This window comes from Gobius niger (assembly GCF_951799975.1).
Source record: "Gobius niger genome assembly, chromosome: 6".
NCBI classification, from domain to species: domain Eukaryota; kingdom Metazoa; phylum Chordata; class Actinopteri; order Gobiiformes; family Gobiidae; genus Gobius; species Gobius niger.
The window spans coordinates 38,112,335-38,135,270 of NC_136857.1; the positions used below are offsets into that span (position 1 = coordinate 38,112,335).

The window sequence follows — 22,936 nt, forward strand, 5'->3', positions numbered from 1 at the left end:
TTATACTCACTACTGCCACCTCAGGTCTTACACGTAACTGCAGGTTCTGTATTAAAGGAACAGGCCACCGTTTTTCCATACTGAGATGTGTTCTTACCTGAGCTTAGACGAGTTCATGTGTACCTGTCTGCTCTTCACGCGTGTCCTCAGTCACGTAAACACAGACGGCGTTAGCATTTAGCCTCTCCTCCTCTATAGTGTTAGCATTTAGCCTTTCCTCCTCTATAGTGTTAGCATTTAGCCTCTCCTCCTCTATAGCGTTAGCATTTAGCCTTTCCTCCTCTATAGTGTTAGCATTTAGCCTCTCCTCCTCTATAGCTCCAAACTAGGTGAAGACAGATGCTGCAAAGCTCTTCCACGTTTCCCCTGTTTAAATATGGTTACGTGAAGTGTTACACAATCCAAGTCTAGTTACACAAAATAAAAAATAACTAAATAGATCAGTTTTGTAGGTCTTAGCTTTCAAATGAGGCGCTACCTACAGGCTGTGAGCTCCAGTCGAGAAGCTTTTAGATTTGAGTAAAGCCGAACTGGAGAAAATGTGCTTGGTTCAGGTGGGGGCTAAGAGGTTAATTAAATGTAGTCTTTTTTGTTTTGTTTTTCGCCAAATAGCTAGTTTCACACACTGTACATTTCTTGAATACATTTTTTTTAGTAATACTTTTGTAGTATTTTTTTTTTACTTATTGTGAAAATATTTTATTAATAAGATTTAAAAATTTTGATGCGCTCATTTACATATATAATTTTCCTCACATATTTATTTATATATTATTATTATTTTTTTCCTCCTCACATGTTTAAGTAAAAAAAACAACAAATTCAACTTTGACCAAACCGGAATTTAGCTAGCTTCCCTGAAAGGTGGAAATGTAGTTCTTTGTTTTGTAGTCCTCTAGAGCAGGGTCACCAACGTGGGCCCCTTTGGGGCATGTCCAGTAGCCCTTGGGACTTTTTCTAAAGTGTAAAACACTTCATTTTCTTGAATCTAATTCTTAAAATTACAGTTTCTGTTGTATTTCTTTTCTTGTGACTCAGTATGAGTTTTTAAAAAAAATATAATATGGGGTTAATATCCTATAAGTGAACAGTGTACGTTTAAGTCTGTAGGATTGGTTTTTAACTGGTAGCCCTCGAACAACTTGATGCTCTTAAAGTCGCCCTCAGCTGAAATAAGGTTGGTGACCCCTGCTCTAGAGCAGTGGTTCTCAACCTGGGGGTCGGGACAAGACAAGACAAATTTGGGGGGTCGCCAGATCATTTAGATAAAACATACATAATTTCATTAGCATATAATCTAATGTTTTATTGTAGCATGTGTTTGCCATTTTACCAGAGTGCCATTATTTGATCGTAGTTTGATGAATTTTATTTCAGCCATTTGTTTTTTTCTTTGTTTTTTAAGAATTATGTAGGCAAATGTTCCTATTTCTCACGGTGTGACCCGGGCGGGGGGGTCACGAACCCCTTTACCTGTTATAATGGGGGTCGCAGCTCCAAAAGGTTGAGAACCACTGCTCTAGAGGTTAATGAGATGTGGTCAATAGCTAATTTCGCACATTGTACAATTTGTTGAATACATATTTGTTTTGGTAATATTTTTGTAAATTTTTTTTTTTTTTTTACTTACTGTCAATTATTTTATTAATAGGATTTCACAAATATTGATGCGTCTAATGAAAATAATAATAATAATAATAATAATAATAATAATAATAATAATAATAATAATAATAATAATAATAATAATTTCCTCACGTTTAAATAAAAAAAAAAGAGAAAAAAACATTGACCAAACCGGAAGTTAGCTAGCTAGCTTCCCTCGAACGCGGAAGTGTAGTTCTCAGTTTTGTAGTCCTCAGAAAAGCACACCGTAGTGACAGCGGACCACACGGACCTTCATTCAATCTGCAGCGATGGGGCCGACAGGTGCGTGAACCTCCGCTGTTTTCATCTCATTTCTCTTCAAAACCATCTAACTTAGCGGCCTTTAAGCAGACGCCTTTACATCCCGCGCAGCTTTTAATAAATCTTTAATAAAACGCGCTTTAGCGGCGACGGTTAGCGCTAACGTTAGCCTAGCCGGTGCCCCGTTAAGTCACAGAAGAAGCTAAAAATATCGCTAAATAAAAGCCTCCGTTGAGTCTCCGCGGAGCCGGTCGTGTTTGTTTCAGTCCGTGTGACTGTGCGGGCCAGAAAAGCCTCAGTATTTACGGGATTTATGTCAGAATTCGAGCCTCATCATTGAGCTAACTGTTGTGCAATGAGTTGAGGAACATCCCTGAAGCCCTTTGGAATCAGCGGTTAGTGCGAAACGGAGCAGGAACGGACTTTAATTTAGCTCGTGTTGTCAGGCAGAATCAGAGGAACTCAGGGATGGATTTGTTTATTTAGCGAAGGAGAAAGTCAATATTTAAAGTGCATAGTTTGTCCTATTTAACCTCTTAACCCCCACCTGAACCGAGCACGCGTTCCACTGTTTGGCTTTACCCAAGTCTAAAAGCGTCGACAAAATTAAAATCGAGGATGAAAGTACGACAAAAATGTGACCAAAAAGCGACAGAAACCAAATTAAAAAAAAAAAATACTCCACAGTCCCATCCACTCCCGGTCACGTGTCGCAAAAAAAAAAAAAAACTTTCGGAAAAAGTCAATTCTTAAGAGTTTAACCTCTTAACTCCCGCCTGAACCGAGAGGATCGTTTTCCTCACGTCATCAGATTTTTTCTCAATTTTTTGTTGGGTATTCAACTCATTTTTGTAACTTTTTTGTCATTTTTTTCGACAATTTTTATCAAATTTTTGTCACATTTTTTTTTTCCATTTTTTTTAATCAATTTTTTGTCATTTTTTATCAAATCTTTGTCATTTTTTTTGTCAATGTTTTCTCACTTTTTTGTCACATTTCCGTCATTGTTTTCGTCTGTTTTGTTGCTATTTTCACAGCTTTTTCCAGAAGCTTTTGGATTGGGGAAAAGCCAAACTGGAGAAAATGTGCTCGGTTCAGGTGGGAGTTAAAGGGTGAATGGCACGACGCCGGCTAATCAGCTATGTGCTAACTACCGACACATGCGCGGGTATTTTCCAAGAAAAAAATACGACAAAATCACTTTTATAATTTTGCAGTTTAGGACGTTTTAGACAAATCTTCAATATTACCTTGTATGTTCCATGTCCGTGAGTTAGCACGTAGCTGATTAGCCAGCGCTGTGATGTTAAACTCTTAATAGTTGACTTTTTTGAAAAGTCAATGCTAATAATACATGGGATTTTTTATATTGGACCCGACACGTGACCGGGAGTGGGCGGGACTGTTGAGCTCGCAGTTTGTTGTGACCATAGACTGTGTAAATAATGGACGCCTCCTCCTCACTCCTCCCCGTTCACCACAGTGACCACGCTCGAGCGGGAAATCATGGCAGGTTTACAGACTCCTCCCCCCCAGCTCTGACGAAGCATGTTCCTAAAACGGGGCATAAGGGCGGGATCTTCACTGTAGACTCCGCCCTTGCGTGACGTGTAGCTCGCGCTGCTCCGATGCTAACAGTCCGACCCTCATTAGTACGAAGTTCCGGAAAAAAAATCTTCCGAAAACCAGCCTTGTCTCCTTAAGGCGAGACACTGCAGGTGAATGGGGAAAATAAATAAATGTCAATTTGAAACTTTTGCTGAACATCACAGATATAAACATGAGAAAAACATGTGTTGCATTTTATGTTTTCACATAAAAATAAGGCATTTTGAGCATTAAAATGGCCAAAATTGCCTATATTTTGGGCAACGAAATCAAAATAATGAATTGAGCCAGATTAAATGTTATGGTTTTATTTTATTGACATATTAGTAACTCAGATTTTTTCAGAGGGGATATTTTGTTCAGTTTTCAATAAACTAATCATCAGTGAAAAAATCTGTAAAAACTCAAATTCCGCCTGTTTTTTTGGTTTCAAAGTTGAATAAATCAGGCTAGGAATTAGATATTAAAAAATCCCTCTGAGAAAACCTCCAAAATCTTGTTGTGTCTCAGCCTGTAAAGTTTGGAGTGTGTGGGAGCTTCTATAAGGGCTCAGGCTCTGCCCGAGTGCGGCTTCTCTCATTCAGAGAAAACCAGCCCTGAAGTTTTGTAGCGAGTGCGCATGCTCGGCCCGTTCTTCGGCTTTTCCGCACCAGTGCCACAAAAATTTTATTTAAAAAACTGACCAAAAAAATGTGACTATAAAATTACAAAAATGTGATAAAAATGTGATAAAAATTACAAAAATTTGACGAAAAAATTACAAAAAATGTGACAAAAATGTGATAAAAAAAGGATGAAAAAATGACAAAAATTTGACGAAAAAATTACAAAAAAATACAAAAAAATGACAAACAAAATGACAAAAAATATGAGAAAAAATTGACAAAAAAATGACAAAAATGTGACAAAAAAGTTACAAAAATGAGTTGAATGCCCAACAAAAAAATGATGAAAAAATATTCTGATGACGTGAGGAAAAAGATCCTCTCGGTTCAGGCGGGAGTTTAGAGGTTAAGGAGCTCACAATAGGAACAACAGGAAATGTGCAAACAGTTAAATAGTAAATAATCTTATACACAATGAATAATATAGCTTTAAGGGGCAAAAAGAGTAAATAATAAAATAATAATAATTGCAGGTGCCGGTGTTTGATGATACAGAGGTTATTGCACGTAGTTATTGCACAGTTCCTTTACAGTCGTGTTGTACAGTCTAACAGCAGTGGCTCTCGTTTGTCCAGGAGCGGTGGACTTGAGCGTGTCGGGGCCCGCGTGCTCCCGGAACAGGCTCCGCTGGGACCTGACTCCCCAGCAGATCCTGGACCTGTCCCAGAAGCTGATCACGGACACGAAGCGGGTCTACGACGCCGTGGGGGCGCTGGACCTGGACTCGGTGGACTTCAGCAACACGCTGAAGGCTCTGGCCGACGTGGAGGTGGAGTACACAGGTCTGTGATGTGGGAGCGTCCACTTTTAACGCCTTTACAAACACCTTAGATCATCGACAGAGGGAGAGACGACGCTGAGATATTATTAACCAGAAACCAAGTCTGACATTCAGTGTTTTCAACATTTCATAATGTGTGAAAAATGAGGAAAAAATTGATTATGACCGGTTTTCAGTATCTTCAGGAAAGGCGACCCCTCTGCAGCATTTCCAGTGTAGTTTTCTCAAGGGCTCAATACTTTTGGGGACTTCCTCGATAATGACCATGAAGCAATGTCTTCTGCAAACCATCAGGAATATGTAAATCGAGATGTTTGCATATTTTAGCTGATTTTAGCTGAATATGTTCAGCTCTCACGGTTCGGTTCATGGTGCAAGAAAAAAAATTAGTTGGTTTTGAAATAAAATTGCCTAATCTTCATCTTTAGTAGAATAAGATTGGCAATGCTTTCTTATTTCTCAAAGCTGCTTTATATTAAGATGTTCCTCTGGGCTCACATGCAAAACACAGTAGAAAACCAGCTGCTCTAAAGAACAGGGAAAAGCAGCGTCGTGCAGACCATGTGTCGCTAAGTGATGAGTTTCAGTTTCGTCTTCAGATCAGATCCTCGGCTCGTGTTTGGGCTGTTCCTGGACGACGTTCTGCTTGGACTTTTTTGGAAACAAAGCTTTTGAGGCGGATTATGACGATGATCGGATCTTGCACCTTGGTCTGGTCACTGGATCTGTCGTTTACCACAGCCTGGTCATCAGCAGGACTCGGAGGCACCTTTCCAAAGCCACACAGATGTGTTTTTGGAGGATGTTATCCACTTTTTCTGTTGCCACTTTTTGCGTTGTCTCGGCACCTCGTTTTCCAGAGACTTCCGGTCGAGCGCGAAGCCCGTTCATTTTAACGGAGAACGAGGGAAAATATTCTCCGCTCAAATCTGATGTTTAGTCGATTGATTTGTGTAAAATGTCCGATGTTCATTTGCACCGACATGTCGACACTGCAGCGTTTCTCTGCGCGGCCTGAAAACGGATTTGTTTTCGTGTAGTGGCTGATTTTATGTGGACATCTCCAGCCCCATGTTAACACATAGGAGGAAAGGGGCGGGACAATTCATGGCGGCGCCCACGCGAGCCTCCGGAATAAGGTGAATACTGTACAGAGAGATATTAAGAGATGTTTATTTGGTCGGGACAGTGCATGTTAACGAACATACATGGGTCCCATGAATGAAGGGGTCTTTGTTTGGTCTCGTAGGCGTTGGCGGCTGCGACGCTGAGCAGAGCTTTGTGTTTGTGTTGAATTAAAGGGCGATGTGTCGAGTTGTTTGTGCAAAACGCTGATGGAGTTTGTGCTGACTCAGACTGGGCCTCTTCACTGCGGCTCTGCCTTTATCCCACTGTACAGTACATTACAGTAGATTACAATGCAGTACAATACAGTACAATGCAGTACAATGCAGTACAATACAGCACTGTGCAGTACAGGACGGGACATGTACAGTGGGGTGGGAGAGAATACGATGATATCGATGTGAACGATGGAACAGAGGAAGATGAAATGATCTCTTAAGGCTTAAAGATTTTCCTCTTTTACGTTTTCAAAATAACATAAAAGTTATAAAGACCAGAGCAAAACTTTAGCCCTACAGAGTTATCGCCTCTATAGCCACGAAATGTCCAGTTGCAACAAACCAAAGAATATCCGTGTGATCCCGCGGTCGTCAGTGAGTTTGTCCAGTGTTTGAGAAGCTGCGCACGATCGTGACCAATGAGAGGGCTGGCCCCCTGCTGGCCAGCCCTCACACCTGCCCCCTGCTGGCCAGCCCTCACACCTGTCCCCTGCAGGCCAGCCCTCACACCTGCCCCCTGCTGGCCAGCCCTCACACCTGCCCCCTGCTGGCCAGCCCTCACACCTGCCCCCTGCTGGCCAGCCCTCACACCTGCCCCCTGCAGGCCAGCCCTCACACCTGCCCCCTGCAGGCCAGCCCTCACACCTGCCCCCTGCAGGCCAGCCCTCACACCTGCCCCCTGCAGGCCAGCCCTCACACCTGCCCCCTGCTGGCCAGCCCTCACACCTGCCCCCTGCTGGCCAGCCCTCACACCTGCCCCCTGCAGGCCAGCCCTCACACCTGCCCCCTGCTGGCCAGCCCTCACACCTGCCCCCTGCTGGCCAGCCCTCACACCTGCCCCCTGCTGGCCAGCCCTCACACCTGCCCCCTGCTGGCCAGCCCTCACACCTGCGCAAGCAAACTGAGCAGCACTGTTTGTTTTTATGTCAGGCAAAAGCATGAGCCATGGCATGTGAAATGCGAAGGGGAAATAATCCCAGCGCCATGAAATATGCAAGTCTGCTTTGCAAAAAAAAATTTCAATTATGCTAATTTTGTAATCGTTTTTACTGGAATAAGCGAAAATAATAATCGAATTTTGATTGATTGCACAGCCCTAATTACACACGTGCTTCAGCTCAAACGCTCCGACCGAGGTCACTGTGACCGAGCATTGAACAGTATGAACACGGCAAAGCGGCCCGTGTTCACTGAGAACCATGAGGAACTAAAGAAGCCTGAGCCAACGCGGCAGCGATCTGTTCATTCATCAGGGAAAGGTCAAACAATCAGCAAATATACTGTAAGTTCAGATGCCCTGAAAGTTCACTGTCCACACAGGCCCAGGAACATCATCCTCATACCCTGATGACCTCCAGTGCAGAGGAACATCATCCTCATACCCTGACCTCTTTGTGACTCCAGTGCAGAGGAACATAACCCTCATACCCTGACCTCTTTGTGACCTCCAGTGCAGAGGAACATGCTCCTCATACCCTGACCTCTTTGTGACTCCAGTGCAGAGGAACATGCTCCTCATACCCTGACCTCTTTGTGACTCCAGTGCAGGAACATGCTCCTCATACCCTGACCTCTTTGTGACTCCAGTGCAGAGGAACATGCTCCTCATACCCTGACCTCTTTGTGACTCCAGTGCAGAGGAACATCATCCTCATACCCTGACCTCTTTGTGACTCCAGTGCAGGAACATGATCCTCATACCCTGACCTCTTTGTGACTCCAGTGCAGAGGAACATGCTCCTCATACCCTGACCTCTTTGTGACTCCAGTGCAGAGGAACATGCTCCTCATACCCTGACCTCTTTGTGACTCCAGTGCAGAGGAACATCATCCTCATACCCTGACCTCTCTGTGACCTCCAGTGCAGAGAAACATGCTCCTCATACCCTGACCTCTTTGTGACTCCAGTGCAGAGGAACATAACCCTCATACCCTGACCTCTTTGTGACTCCAGTGCAGAGGAACATCATCCTCATACCCTGACCTCTTTGTGACCTCCAGTGCAGAGGAACGTCATCCTCATACCCTGACCTCTTTGTGACTCCAGTGCAGAGGAACATGCTCCTCATACCCTGACCTCTTTGTGACTCCAGTGCAGAGGAACATCATCCTCATACCCTGACCTCTTTGTGACCTCCAGTGCAGAAGAACATGCTCCTCATACCCTGACTTCTTTGTGACTCCAGTGCAGAGGAACATGCTCCTCATACCCTGACCTCTTTGTGACTCCAGTGCAGAGGAACATCATCCTCATACCCTGACCTCTTTGTGACTCCAGTGCAGAGGAACATGCTCCTCATACCCTGACCTCTTTGTGACTCCAGTGCAGAGGAACATGCTCCTCATACCCTGACCTCTTTGTGACTCCAGTGCAGAGGAACATAACCCTCATACCCTGACCTCTTTGTGACTCCAGTGGAGAGGAACATGACCCTCATACCCTGACCTCTTTGTGACTCCAGTGCAGAGGAACATGCTCCTCATACCCTGACCTCTTTGTGACTCCAGTGCAGAGGAACATGCTCCTCATACCCTGACCTCTTTGTGACTCCAGTGCAGAGGAACATGACCCTCATACCCTGACCTCTTTGTGACTCCAGTGCAGAGGAACATCATCCTCATACCCTGACCTCTTTGTGACTCCAGTGCAGGAACATGACCCTCATACCCTGACCTCTTTGTGACCTCCAGTGCAGAGAAACATAACCCTCATACCCTGACCTCTTTGTGACTCCAGTGCAGAGGAACATGCTCCCCATACCCTGACCTCTTTGTGACTCCAGTGCAGAGGAACATGCTCCTCATACCCTGACCTCTTTGTGACTCCAGTGCAGAGGAACATGCTCCTCATACCCTGACCTCTTTGTGACTCCAGTGCAGAGGAACATGCTCCTCATACCCTGACCTCTTTGTGACTCCAGTGCAGAGGAACATAACCCTCATACCCTGACCTCTTTGTGACTCCAGTGCAGAGGAACATGCTCCTCATACCCTGACCTCTTTGTGACTCCAGTGCAGAGGAACATAACCCTCATACCCTGACCTCTTTGTGACTCCAGTGCAGAGGAACATGCTCCTCATACCCTGACCTCTTTGTGACTCCAGTGCAGAGGAACATGCTGGACTTCCCGCAGCACGTCTCGTCCTGTAAAGACGTCCGCACCGCCAGCACCGACGCCGATAAGCAGCTGTCGGAGTTCGACGTGGAGATGAGCATGAGGGAGGACGTGTACCTGCGGATCGTGGCGCTGCAGGTGAGCCGGATGCCCTCCCGTGTCCCTGCGCCGCCCCCTGGTGGTGTAAGTAACGTCTCCCTGTGGTTTTGTGCAGAAGAAGGCCGACCTCGACGGGATGAGCCCCGAGTCCAGGCGCTACATGGAGCGGCTGATCAAACTGGGCCAAAGGAACGGGCTGCACCTGTCCAAAGACAAGCAGGAGGTGAGGGCGGGGCTTCAGGGGCAATTTGCATATCTGCCAAACAGCAACACTTCACATACTCCACACTTTACAGACTATAACACTTTACAGACTATAACACTTTACAGACTATAACACTTTACAGACTATAACACTTTACAGACTATAACACTTTACAGACTCCTCACTTTACAGACTATAACACTTTACAGACTCCTCACTTTACAGACTATAACACTTTACAGACTATAACACTTTACAGACTAACACACTTTACAGACTAACACACTTTACAGACTAACACACTTTACAGACTATAACACTTTACAGACTATAACACTTTACAGACTATAACACTTTACAGACTATAACACTTTACAGACTATAACACTTTACAGACTATAACACTTTACAGACTCCACACTTTACAGACTATAACACTTTACAGACTCCACACTTTACAGACTAAAACACTTTACAGACCAACACACTTCACAGACTAACACACTTTTCAGACTATAAACTTTACAGACTAAAACACTTTACAGACTAAAGCACTTTACAGACTAAAGCACTTCACAGACTAACACACTTTACAGACTAACACACTTTACAGACTAACACACTTTACAGACTATAACACTTTACAGACTCCACACTTTACAGACTATAACACTTTACAGACTCCACACTTTACAGACTAAAACACTTTACAGACTAAAGCACTTCACAAACTAACACACTTTACAGACTAAAACACTTTACAGACTAAAGCACTTCACAGACTAACACACTTTACAGACTAAACTTTACAGACTAAAACACTTTACAGACTAACACACTTTACAGACTATAACACTTTACAGACTATAACACTTTACAGACTAAAACACTTTACAGACTAAAACACTTTACAGACTCCACACTTTACAGACTATAACACTTTACAGACTCCACACTTTACAGACTCCACACTTTACAGACTCCACACTTTACAGACTCCACACTTTACAGACTAAAACACTTTACAGACTAAAACACTTTACAGACTAAAACACTTTACAGACTAAAACACTTTACAGACTATAACATTTTACAGACTATAACATTTTACAGACTATAACACTTTACAGACTATAACACTTTACAGACTATAACACTTTACAGACTAAAACACTTTACAGACTAAAACACTTTACAGACTAAAACACTTTACAGACTAAAACACTTTACAGACTAAAACACTTTACAGACTATAACACTTTACACACTAAAACACTTTACACACTAAAACACTTTACAGACTAAAACACTTTACAGACTAAAACACTTTACAGACCATAACACTTTACAGACTATAACACTTTACAGACTATAACATTTTACAGACTAAAACACTTTACAGACTAAAACACTTTACAGACCATAACACTTAACAGACTATAACACTTTACAGACTAAAACACTTTACAGACTAAAGCACTTTACAGACTAAAGCACTTCACAGACTAACACACTTTACAGACTAAAACACTTTACAGACTAACACACTTTACAGACTAACACACTTTACAGACTAACACACTTTACAGACTAACACACTTTACAGACTAAAACACTTTACAGACTAAAGCACTTCACAAACTAACACACTTTACAGACTAAAACACTTTACAGACTAAAGCACTTCACAGACTAACACACTTTACAGACTAAACTTTACAGACTAAAACACTTTACAGACTAACACACTTTACAGACTATAACACTTTACAGACTATAACACTTTACAGACTAAAACACTTTACAGACTAAAACACTTTACAGACTAAAACACTTTACAGACTAAAACACTTTACAGACTAAAACACTTTACAGACTAAAACACTTTACAGACTAAAACACTTTACAGACTCCACACTTTACAGACTATAACACTTTACAGACTCCACACTTTACAGACTCCACACTTTACAGACTAAAACACTTTACAGACTAAAACACTTTACAGACTAAAACACTTTACAGACTAAAACACTTTACAGACTATAACATTTTACAGACTATAACATTTTACAGACTATAACACTTTACAGACTAAAACACTTTACAGACTAAAACACTTTACAGACTAAAACACTTTACAGACTAAAACACTTTACAGACTAAAACACTTTACAGACTATAACACTTTACAGACTATAACACTTTACAGACTATAACACTTTACAGACTATAACACTTTACAGACTATAACACTTTACAGACTATAACACTTTACACACTAAAACACTTTACAGACTAAAACACTTTACAGACTAAAACACTTTACAGACTAAAACACTTTACAGACCATAACACTTTACAGACTATAACATTTTACAGACTAAAACACTTTACAGACTAAAACACTTTACAGACCATAACACTTAACAGACTATAACACTTTACAGACTAAAACACTTTACAGACTACAACACTTTACAGACTACAACACTTTACAGACTAAAACACTTTACAGACTTCACTCATCCACAATGTTCTTGTTTTTTCCAGGAGATCAAGAGCATAAAGAAGAAGCTGAGTAACTTGTGCATCGACTTCAACAAGAACCTGAACGAGGACACCACGAGCCTGAACTTCAGCCGCGAGCAGCTCGGTCAGAGCTCTCTCTCACTTCCTTTAGAATCAGGGATCACGGCTTTAGGTCAAACGGCCTTCTCTGCAGGCTCTAAAGTAAAGTATTAAATCCTCTGCAGGCTCTAAAGTAAAGTATTAAATCCTCTGCAGGCTCTAAAGTAAAGTCTTAAATCCTCTGAAGGCTCTAAAGTAATGTCTTAAATCCTCTGCAGGCTCTAAAGTAAAGTATTAAATCCTCTGCAGGCTCTAAAGTAAAGTATTAAATCCTCTGCAGGCTCTAAAGTAAAGTATTAAATCCTCTGCAGGCTCTAAAGTAAAGTATTAAATCCTCTGCAGGCTCTAAAGTAAAGTATTAAAGCCTCTGCAGGCTCTAAAGTAAAGTATTCCTCCTCTGCAGGCTCTAAAGTAAAGTATTAAATCCTCTGCAGGCTCTAAAGTAAAGTATTAAATCCTCTGCAGGCTCTAAAGTAAAGTATTAAATCCTCTGCAGGCTCTAAAGTAAAGTATTAAATCTTCTGCAGGCTCTAAAGTAAAGTATTGAATCCTCTGCAGGCTCTAAAGTAAAGTATTAAATCCTCTGCAGGCTCTAAAGTAAAGTATTAAAGCCTATGCAGGCTCTAAAGTAAAGTATTGAATCCTCTGCAGGCTCTAAAGTAAAGTATTAAATCCTCTGCAGGCTCTAAAGGAAAGTATTCAATCCTCTGCAGGCTCTAAAGTAAAGTATTAAATCCTCTGCAGGCTCTAAAGTAAAGTATTAAAGCCTATGCAGGCTCTAAAGTAAAGTATTGAATCCTCTGCAGGCTCTAAAGTAAAGTATTAAAGCCTATGCAGGCTCTAAAGTAAAGTATTACATCCTCTGCAGGCTCTAAAGTAAAGTATTACATCCTCTGCAGGCTCTAAAGTAAGTATTAAATCCTCTGCAGGCTCTAAAGTAAAGTATTAAATCCTCTGCAGGCTCTAAAGTAAAGTATTGAATCCTCTGCAGGCTCTAAAGTAAAGTATTAAATCCTCTGCAGGCTCTAAAGTAAAGTATTCCTCCTCTGCAGGCTCTAAAGTAAAGTATTCCTCCTCTGCAGGCTCTAAAGTAAAGTATTAAATCCTCTGCAGGCTCTAAAGTAAAGTATTAAATCCTCTGCAGGCTCTAAAGTAAAGTATTAAATCCTCTGCAGGCTCTAAAGTAAAGTATTCCTCCTCTGCAGGCTCTAAAGTAAAGTATTCCTCCTCTGCAGGCTCTAAAGTAAAGTATTAAAGCCTCTGCAGGCTCTAAAGTAAAGTATTAAATCCTCTGCAGGCTCTAAAGTAAAGTATTAAATCCTCTGCAGGCTCTAAAGTAAAGTATTCCTCCTCTGCAGGCTCTAAAGTAAAGTATTAAATCCTCTGCAGGTTCTAAAGTAAAGTATTGAATCCTCTGCAGGCTCTAAAGTAAAGTATTAAATCCTCTGCAGGCTCTAAAGTAAAGTATTAAATCCTCTGCAGGCTCTAAAGTAAAGTATTCCTCCTCTGCAGGCTCTAAAGTAAAGTATTAAATCCTCTGCAGGCTCTAAAGTAAAGTATTCCTCCTCTGCAGGCTCTAAAGTAAAGTATTAAATCCTCTGCAGGCTCTAAAGTAAAGTATTGAATCCTCTGCAGGCTCTAAAGTAAAGTATTAAAGCCTCTGCAGGCTCTAAAGTAAAGTATTACATCCTCTGCATTCTCTAAAGTAAAGTATTAAATCCTCTGCAGGCTCTAAAGGAAAGTATTAAATCCTCTGTAGGCTCTAAAGTAAAGTATTAAATCCTCTGCAGGCTCTAAAGTAAAGTATTCCTCCTCTGCAGGCTCTAAAGTAAAGTATTAAATCCTCTGCAGGCTCTAAAGTAAAGTATTAAATCCTCTGCAGGCTCTAAAGTAAAGTATTAAATCCTCTGCAGGCTCTAAAGTAAAGTATTAAATCCACTGCAGGCTCTAAAGTAAAGTATTAAATCCTCTGCAGGCTCTAAAGTAAAGTATTAAATCCTCTGCAGGCTCTAAAGTAAGTATTAAATCTTCTGCAGGCTCTAAAGTAAAGTATTAAATCCTCTGCAGGCTCTAAAGTAAAGTATTCCTCCTCTGCAGGCTCTAAAGTAAAGTATTAAATCCTCTGCAGGCTCTAAAGTAAGTATTAAATCCTCTGCAGGCTCTAAAGTAAAGTATTAAATCCTCTGCAGGCTCTAAAGTAAGTATTAAATCTTCTGCAGGCTCTAAAGTAAAGTATTAAATCCTCTGCAGGCTCTAAAGTAAAGTATTCCTCCTCTGCAGGCTCTAAAGTAAAGTATTAAATCCTCTGCAGGCTCTAAAGTAAAGTATTAAATCCTCTGCAGGCTCTAAAGTAAAGTATTCCTCCTCTGCAGGCTCTAAAGTAAAGTATTAAATCCTCTGCAGGCTCTAAAGTAAAGTATTCCTCCTCTGCAGGCTCTAAAGTAAAGTATTAAATCCTCTGCAGGCTCTAAAGTAAAGTATTGAATCCTCTGCAGGCTCTAAAGTAAAGTATTAAAGCCTCTGCAGGCTCTAAAGTAAAGTATTAAAGCCTCTGCAGGCTCTAAAGTAAAGTATTAAATCCTCTACAGGCTCTAAAGTAAGTATTAAATCTTCTGCAGGCTCTAAAGTAAAGTATTAAATCCTCTGCAGGCTCTAAAGTAAAGTATTGAATCCTCTGCAGGCTCTAAAGTAAAGTATTAAAGCCTCTGCAGGCTCTAAAGTAAAGTATTCCTCCTCTGCAGGCTCTAAAGTAAAGTATTAAATCCACTGCAGGCTCTAAAGTAAAGTTTTAAAGCCTCTGCAGGCTCTAAAGTGAAGTATTCCCCCTCTTTAGGCGGTCTGCCCGAGGACTTCCTGACGTCTCTGGAGAAAGACGGCGACGAGCTCAAAGTGACGCTGAAGTATCCGCATTATTTCCCCACGATGAAGAAGTGCCACGTCCCGGAAACGCGGCAGAAGCTGGAGGAGGCGTTTAACTCGCGCTGCAAAGAGGTTTGTCCTCACGAGGACGAGGAGCCCGTTCCTCCCGCGACGCTGGCGTGAGCTCGTTTGTCTCTGTGCCGCAGGAGAACGCGGAGATCCTGAAGGAGCTGGTGCGGCTGCGAGCTCAGAAGTGCGACCTGCTCGGGTTCAGCACTCACGCCGACTTCGTCCTGGAGATGAACATGGCCAAGAGCGCGCAGAAGGTCTCCAGCTTCCTCGGTAACGGCTGCTCAGTCCACAGATGTTCTTATAGCTGTTTTCTCCTCAGAGGAGCTGGCCTGTAGATGCAGATGTTCTTACAGCTGTTTTCTCCTCAGAGGAGCTGGCCTGTAGATGTTCTTACAGCTGTTTTCTCCTCAGAGGAGCTGGCCTGCAGATGTTCTTACAGCTGTTTTCTCCTCAGAGGAGCTGGCCTGTAGATGTTCTTACAGCTGTTTTCTCCTCAGAGGAGCTGGCCTGTAGATGTTCTTACAGCTGTTCTCTCTTCAGAGGAGCTGGCCTGTAGATGTTCTTACAGCTGTTTTCTCCTCAGAGGAGCTGGCCTGTAGATGTTCTTACAGCTGTTTTCTCTTCAGAGTCTGTAGATGCAGATGTTCTTACAGCTGTTTTCTCTTCAGAGGAGCTGGCCTGTAGATGTTCTTACAGCTGTTCTCTCTTCAGAGGAGCTGGCCTGTAGATGTTCTTACAGCTGTTTTCTCTTCAGAGTCTGTAGATGCAGATGTTCTTACAGCTGTTTTCTCTTCAGAGGAGCTGGCCTGTAGATGTTCTTACAGCTGTTCTCTCTTCAGAGGAGCTGGCCTGTAGATGTTCTTACAGCTGTTTTCTCTTCAGAGGAGCTGGCCTGTAGATGTTCTTACAGCTGTTCTCTCTTCAGAGGAGCTGGCCTGTAGATGTTCTTACAGCTGTTCTCTCTTCAGAGGAGCTGGCCTGTAGATGTTCTTACAGCTGTTCTCTCTTCAGGGGAGCTGGCCTGTAGATGTTCTTACAGCTGTTCTCTCCTCAGAGGAGCTGGCCTGTAGATGTTCTTACAGCTGTTTTCTCCTCAGAGGAGCTGGCCTGTAGATGTTCTTACAGCTGTTCTCTCCTCAGAGGAGCTGGCCTGTAAGCTGAAGCCTCTGGGGGAGGAGGAGAGGGCCGTGCTGCTCAAACTGAAGCAGAAAGAGTGTGAGAAGAGGCAGCTGCCGTTCGATGGAAAGCTCCACGCCTGGGACACGCGGTACTTCATGACTCAGGTACTGGACAAACATACATGATGAAACTGTTGGAGAGCCTGAGAGTACAAATAATCTGGCAGAAAGTGGCGCACCACTGCAGATAGACTAAGTGTCCCCCCCCTCGCTCAGGTGGAGGAGACGCAGTACGCCGTGGACCAGAACCTCCTGAAGGAGTACTTCCCCATGGAGGTGGTGACCCGGGGGCTGCTGGACATTTACCAGGAGCTGCTGGGACTGTCCTTCGAGCAGGTTCCCAACGCGGAGGTGTGGCACCCGGACGTCACGCTGTTCTCCGTGAAGGACCGCAGCAGCGGCACCGCCATCGGACAGTTCTACCTCGACCTCTACCCCCGGTACCACGCGGCGCACACGCCATCTCACACACACTCTGGGACATGGACAAACACGCTAAAACAGCCCAGGTTTACTCAACATGTCTGTGTGGCTCCCTGGTCTGTCCCACGCTTATTCATTCACAAATACTGACATGTTTGGTATCCACGTGTAGCAGGAAAGGCTGTGACCGAGATGACGCTGTAATCCAAATATGGTCATTTCCTTTGTGGGAGACAGCAGCGGCTAAAGAGAAATATACACAGGGCGCATGTGCAGAGGGGGGAGGAATTTAATTGTCGACTTTCTAAACTTACAGACTATCACTTTAAACTGTATTTGTAAAGAAGGTGTAAAGGTCAAAGGTCAGATACAGAGTGATGTGGTCGTGGCATTAACGATCTGTTCCTCATCTTGATCCCTGATGAAACTCTTCTGTGTTTTGCCCCTGACCGTGTCCTGTGGCAGAGAGGGGAAGTACGGGCACGCGGCGTGCTTCGGCCTGCAGCCCGGCTGCCTGCTGCCCGACGCCTCTCGGCAGATGTCTGTGGCGGCGATGGTCGCCAACTTCAGCAAACCCACGGCGGACGCGCCCGCCCTGCTGCAGCACGACGAGGTGGAGACGTACTTCCACGAGTTCGGACATGTCATGCACCAGCTCTGTGCCCAGGTAAGAACATGTGGTACATGCAGCTGTGCCCGGGTACATGCAGTCCCTGTTTTGTTAATGATGTTGTGTGCTTGTGCTTGTGTGCGATCCTCAGGCCGAGTACGCCATGTTCAGCGGGACCCACGTGGAGAGGGATTTCGTGGAGGCGCCGTCCCAGATGTTGGAGAACTGGGTCTGGGAGAAGGAGCCGCTGCAGAGAATGTCCCGTCACTACAAAACGGGCGCGGGAATCCCGGACGAGCTGCTCGACAAACTCATCAAGTCCCGGCTCGCCAACACCGGTCCGTCGCGCTCCACTCGTATCATTCAAACCGATATATCCTGTGTGACGCATATCTGAGTGTGGGCTGGCCTTTTTATCACGTAACCTCACACGTTCTGAGGCTAAAGCCGAGTTAAAGTGAGTATGATGTGTTCTCCAGGTCTGTTTAACCTGCGCCAGATTGTTCTGGCCAAAGTGGACCAGGCTCTGCACACGAGGAACGGCTTAGACCCGGCGGAGGAATATCACCGCCTGTGCGAGGAGGTGCTGGGCATCCCCTCCTCCCCAGGTACGAGGAACAGAAACTATCACAGGGTTATATCACAGTATATTTACACCTGCACACACTATCACAGGTTATATCACAGTATATTTACACCTGCACACACTATCACAGGGTTATATCACAGTATATTTACACCTGCACACACTATCACAGGTAATATCACAGTATATTTACACCTGCACACACTATCACAGGTTATATCACAGTATATTTACACCTGCACACACTATCACAGGGTTATATCACAGTATATTTACACCTGCACACACTATCACAGGTAATATCACAGTATATTTACACCGGCACACACTATCACAGGGTTATATCACAGTATATTTACACCTGCACACACTATCACAGGTAATATCACAGTATATTTACACCTGCACACACTATCACAGGTAATATCACAGTATATTTACACCTGCACACACTATCACAGGTAATATCACAGTATATTTACACCTGCACACACTATCACAGGTCACATCACAGTATATTTACACCTGCACACACTATCACAGGGTTATATCACAGTATATTTACACCTGCACACACTATCACAGGTCACATCACAGTATATTTACACCTGCACACACTATCACAGGGTTATATCACAGTATATTTACACCTGCACACACTATCACAGGTCACATCACAGTATATTTACACCTGCACACACTATCACAGGTAATATCACAGTATATTTACACCTGCACACACTATCACAGGTCACATCACAGTATATTTACACCTGCACACACTATCACAGGTAATATCACAGTATATTTACACCTGCACACACTATCACAGGTAATATCACAGTATATTTACACCTGCACACACTATCACAGGTAATATCACAGTATATTTACACCAGCACACACTATCACAGGGTTATATCACAGTATATTTACACCTGCACACACTATCACAGGTAATATCACAGTATATTTACACCTGCACACACTATCACAGGTCACATCACAGTATATTTACACCTGCACACACTATCACAGGGTTATATCACAGTATATTTACACCTGCACACACTATCACAGGTCATATCACAGTATATTTACACCTGCACACACTATCACAGGTAATATCACAGTATATTTACACCTGCACACACTATCACAGGTAATATCACAGTATATTTACACCTGCACACACTATCACAGGTCATATCACAGTATATTTACACCTGCACACACTATCACAGGTCATATCACAGTATATTTACACCTGCACACACTATCACAGGTAATATCACAGTATATTTACACCTGCACACACTATCACAGGTAATATCACAGTATATTTACACCTGCACACACTATCACAGGTAATATCACAGTATATTTACACCTGCACACACTATCACAGTATATTTACACCTGCACACACTATCACAGGGTCATATCACAGTATATTTACACCTGCACACACCATCACAGGTTATATCACAGTATATTTACACCTGCACACACTATCACAGGTAATATCACAGTATATTTACACCTGCACACACTATCACAGGTCATATCACAGTATATTTACACCTGCACACACTATCACAGGTTATATCACAGTATATTTACACCTGCACACACTGTCACAGGTAATATCACAGTATATTTACACCTGCACACACTATCACAGGTTATATCACAGTATATTTACACCTGCACACACTGTCACAGGTAATATCACAGTATATTTACACCTGCACACACTATCACAGGTAATATCACAGTATATTTACACCTGCACACACTATCACAGGTAATATCACAGTATATTTACACCTGCACACACTATCACAGGTAATATCACAGTATATTTACACCTGCACACACTATCACAGTATATTTACACCTGCACACACTATCACAGGTCATATCACAGTATATTTACACCTGCACACACTATCACAGGGTTATATCACAGTATATTTACACCTGCACACACTATCACAGGGTTATATCACAGTATATTTACACCTGCACACACTATCACAGGTTATATCACAGTATATTTACACCTGCACACACTATCACAGGTAATATCACAGTATATTTACACCTGCACACACTATCACAGGTTATATCACAGTATATTTACACCTGCACACACTATCACAGGTTATATCACAGTATATTTACACCTGCACACACTATCACAGGTTATATCACAGTATATTTACACCTGCACACACTATCACAGGGTTATATCACAGTATATTTACACCTATAGTACTGCGTGTACTTATACTCCCGTTCTGGCCGCAGGGACCAACATGCCGGCCACGTTCGGGCACTTGGCGGGCGGCTACGACGCGCAGTATTACGGATACCTGTGGAGCGAGGTCTTCTCCATGGACATGTTCTATGCTCGGTTCAAACAGGAGGGAATCATGAACCCCAAGGTACCACTCACTTTAGGTCAAAGGTCATTTAAGGCAGACGCTGCAGGTGGAAACTAGGCTGTGGAGATCTGTGTCTAGTTTAAAGAGGGGTATTATGCTTTTTTCAGTCCCACAGCACCAGTCTATATCACACTACAATGATGACAAACCTTCTGTTGGTCTGTAAATGCAGTAAATTAGAATAACTGCCTTGTATAAAATGTCTCTCTCAAAATGGCTGTAGTGAATGTCTTGAAATAGGCCTCTGTCTCTTTAAGAACCTCTGAGCCTTTAGACACGCCCCCTCCACACGCTGTCTGTGGCATCAGTGGGGAGGGGGTTCTGCTGAGGAGCAGTGGTTGGTTACTCGGCTGGTGACGAAAGCTCGGAGGCGTCTCCAGGAGGTGGGGGCGTTCCTAGGAGGACTCAGGCAAACCTATCCCTAAAATGGCCGCCATCAGAGTTTTTACAGATTACTCAAAAATACGTGAATGTGCCAAGGCAACACTTCAGGCATGTTTTTAATGAGGGAGTGACATAATAACATGATGTAAAGCTTGAAAAAGTCCATTTTGCATAATACCCCCCCTTTAACGTTGTAGTTTTAACTCTGTCACAGTAAAAAAACGCTCAAACTGTCTTTTCCTGATGTTTATTTGATGACGTTTTGTCAAAGGAGGGAGAGAGAAGAGAGGAGGGAGGCGGAGAGGAGGGAGGGAGGGAAGAAAGAAGAGAGTAGGGAGAGGAGAGAAGAGGAAGAGAGGAGGGGAGAGTAGGATGGAAGAAGGGAGGGAGAGGAGAGAAGAGTGTGTAAGAATATGCAGTCTCTCGCCGTAAGAAAAGGAAGTTGAAATATGTGCGTTTCTAAACGTCCTGGTTCTGATGTAGGGTCTGGTTCTAAACGTCCTGGTTCTGATGTAGTGTCTGGTTCTAAACGTCCTGGTTCTGATGGAGTGTCTGGTTCTAAACGTCCTGGTTCTGATGTAGTGTCTGGTTCTAAACGTCCTGGTTCTGATGGAGTGTCTGGTTCTAAACGTCCTGGTTCTGATGTAGTGTCTGGTTCTAAACGTCCTGGTTCCGCTGTGGCGTCTGGTTCTAAACGTCCTGGTTCTGATGTAGTGTCTGGTTCTAAACGTCCTGGTTCTGATGTAGTGTCTGGTTCTAAACGTCCTGGTTCTGATGGAGTGTCTGGTTCTAAACGTCCTGGTTCTGATGGAGTGTCTGGTTCTAAACGTCCTGGTTCTGATGGAGTGTCTGGTTCTAAACGTCCTGGTTCTGATGGTTCCGCTGTGGCGTCTGGTTCTAAACGTCCTGGTTCTGATGTAGTGTCTGGTTCTAAACGTCCTGGTTCTGATGTAGTGTCTGGTTCTAAACGTCCTGGTTCTGATGTAGTGTCTGGTTCTAAACGTCCTGGTTCTGATGGAGTGTCTGGTTCTAAACGTCCTGGTTCTGATGTAGTGTCTGGTTCTAAATGTCCTGGTTCTGATGTAGTGTCTGGTTCTAAACGTCCTGGTTCTGATGGAGTGTCTGGTTCTAAATGTCCTGGTTCTGATGTAGTGTCTGGTTCTAAATGTCCTGGTTCTGATGTAGTGTCTGGTTCTAAACGTCCTGGTTCTGATGGAGTGTCTGGTTCTAAACGTCCTGTTTCTGATGTAGTGTCTGGTTCTAAACGTCCTGGTTCTGATGGAGTGTCTGGTTCTAAACGTCCTGTTTCTGATGTAGTGTCTGGTTCTAAACGTCCTGGTTCTGATGGAGTGTCTGGTTCTAAACGTCCTGGTTCTGATGTAGTGTCTGGTTCTAAACGTCCTGGTTCTGATGGAGTGTCTGGTTCTAAACGTCCTGGTTCTGATGTAGTGTCTGGTTCTAAACGTCCTGGTTCTGATGGAGTGTCTGGTTCTAAACGTCCTGGTTCTGATGGTTCCGCTGTGGCGTCTCCGCAGGTGGGGCAGGATTACCGGCGCTTCATCCTGGGCCCGGGCGGATCCCTGGACGCCGCTGAGATGCTGAGGCAGTTCCTCGGGAGAGAGCCCAAACAGGAGGCGTTTCTCCAGAGCAAAGGCCTGACCGCGCCCGCCCCCGCGCCCTGCTGACCAATCACAGCTCTGCACCGGCCCGCGCTGACCAATCACAGCGCCGCGCCGTCAAGGATCAGGTTCACTCACCGTCACGGATCAGGTCACACTAAAGGACTGCAGCTTTTCTAAAGTGTTTTGGTTTTACTGGAAAATAAAGGATTTCACGTCACAGTCTCTGCGTGAGTTTGTGTTTTCAACAAAAACATGACGACAACGTAAGGAAGCCTCTTACATCTGTTTTTTTAGGTCTTAGCTTTCAAATACCTAAAGGCTGTAAGCTCCAGTCGAGAAGCGTTTAGATTTGGGTAAACCTGAGCTTGAGAAAATTTGCTCTATTAATGTTAAGAG

The 22,936-nt window shown here is 43.5% G+C and overlaps 1 protein-coding gene across 1 annotated transcript; it reads left to right on the forward strand.

The window, feature by feature from the left end:
• Positions 1–1,842: 1,842 nt before the first annotated feature.
• On the forward strand, positions 1,843–22,767 carry thop1 (thimet oligopeptidase 1). Its single transcript, XM_079558195.1, has 14 exons — positions 1,843–1,929; positions 4,757–4,963; positions 9,411–9,559; positions 9,636–9,743; positions 12,279–12,381; positions 15,190–15,347; positions 15,422–15,557; positions 16,428–16,570; positions 16,682–16,905; positions 17,354–17,555; positions 17,650–17,836; positions 17,978–18,106; positions 20,398–20,534; positions 22,454–22,767. Exons 1-14 carry the CDS (start codon positions 1,917–1,919, stop codon positions 22,601–22,603), a joined length of 2,046 nt encoding a protein of 681 aa, XP_079414321.1. The 5' UTR covers positions 1,843–1,916; the 3' UTR covers positions 22,604–22,767.
• The last annotated feature ends 169 nt before the right edge of the window (positions 22,768–22,936 follow it).

What these genes read in the sequence shown, in the direction of transcription:
- thop1 (XM_079558195.1), top strand. An exon ending in TGCGGATCGTGGCGCTGCAG is followed by an intron (nt 9,560 to 9,635) that starts GTGAGCCGGATG and finishes GGTTTTGTGCAG; the next exon opens with AAGAAGGCCGACCTCGACGG. An exon ending in CGCGGTACTTCATGACTCAG is followed by an intron (nt 16,571 to 16,681) that starts GTACTGGACAAA and finishes CCCCTCGCTCAG; the next exon opens with GTGGAGGAGACGCAGTACGC.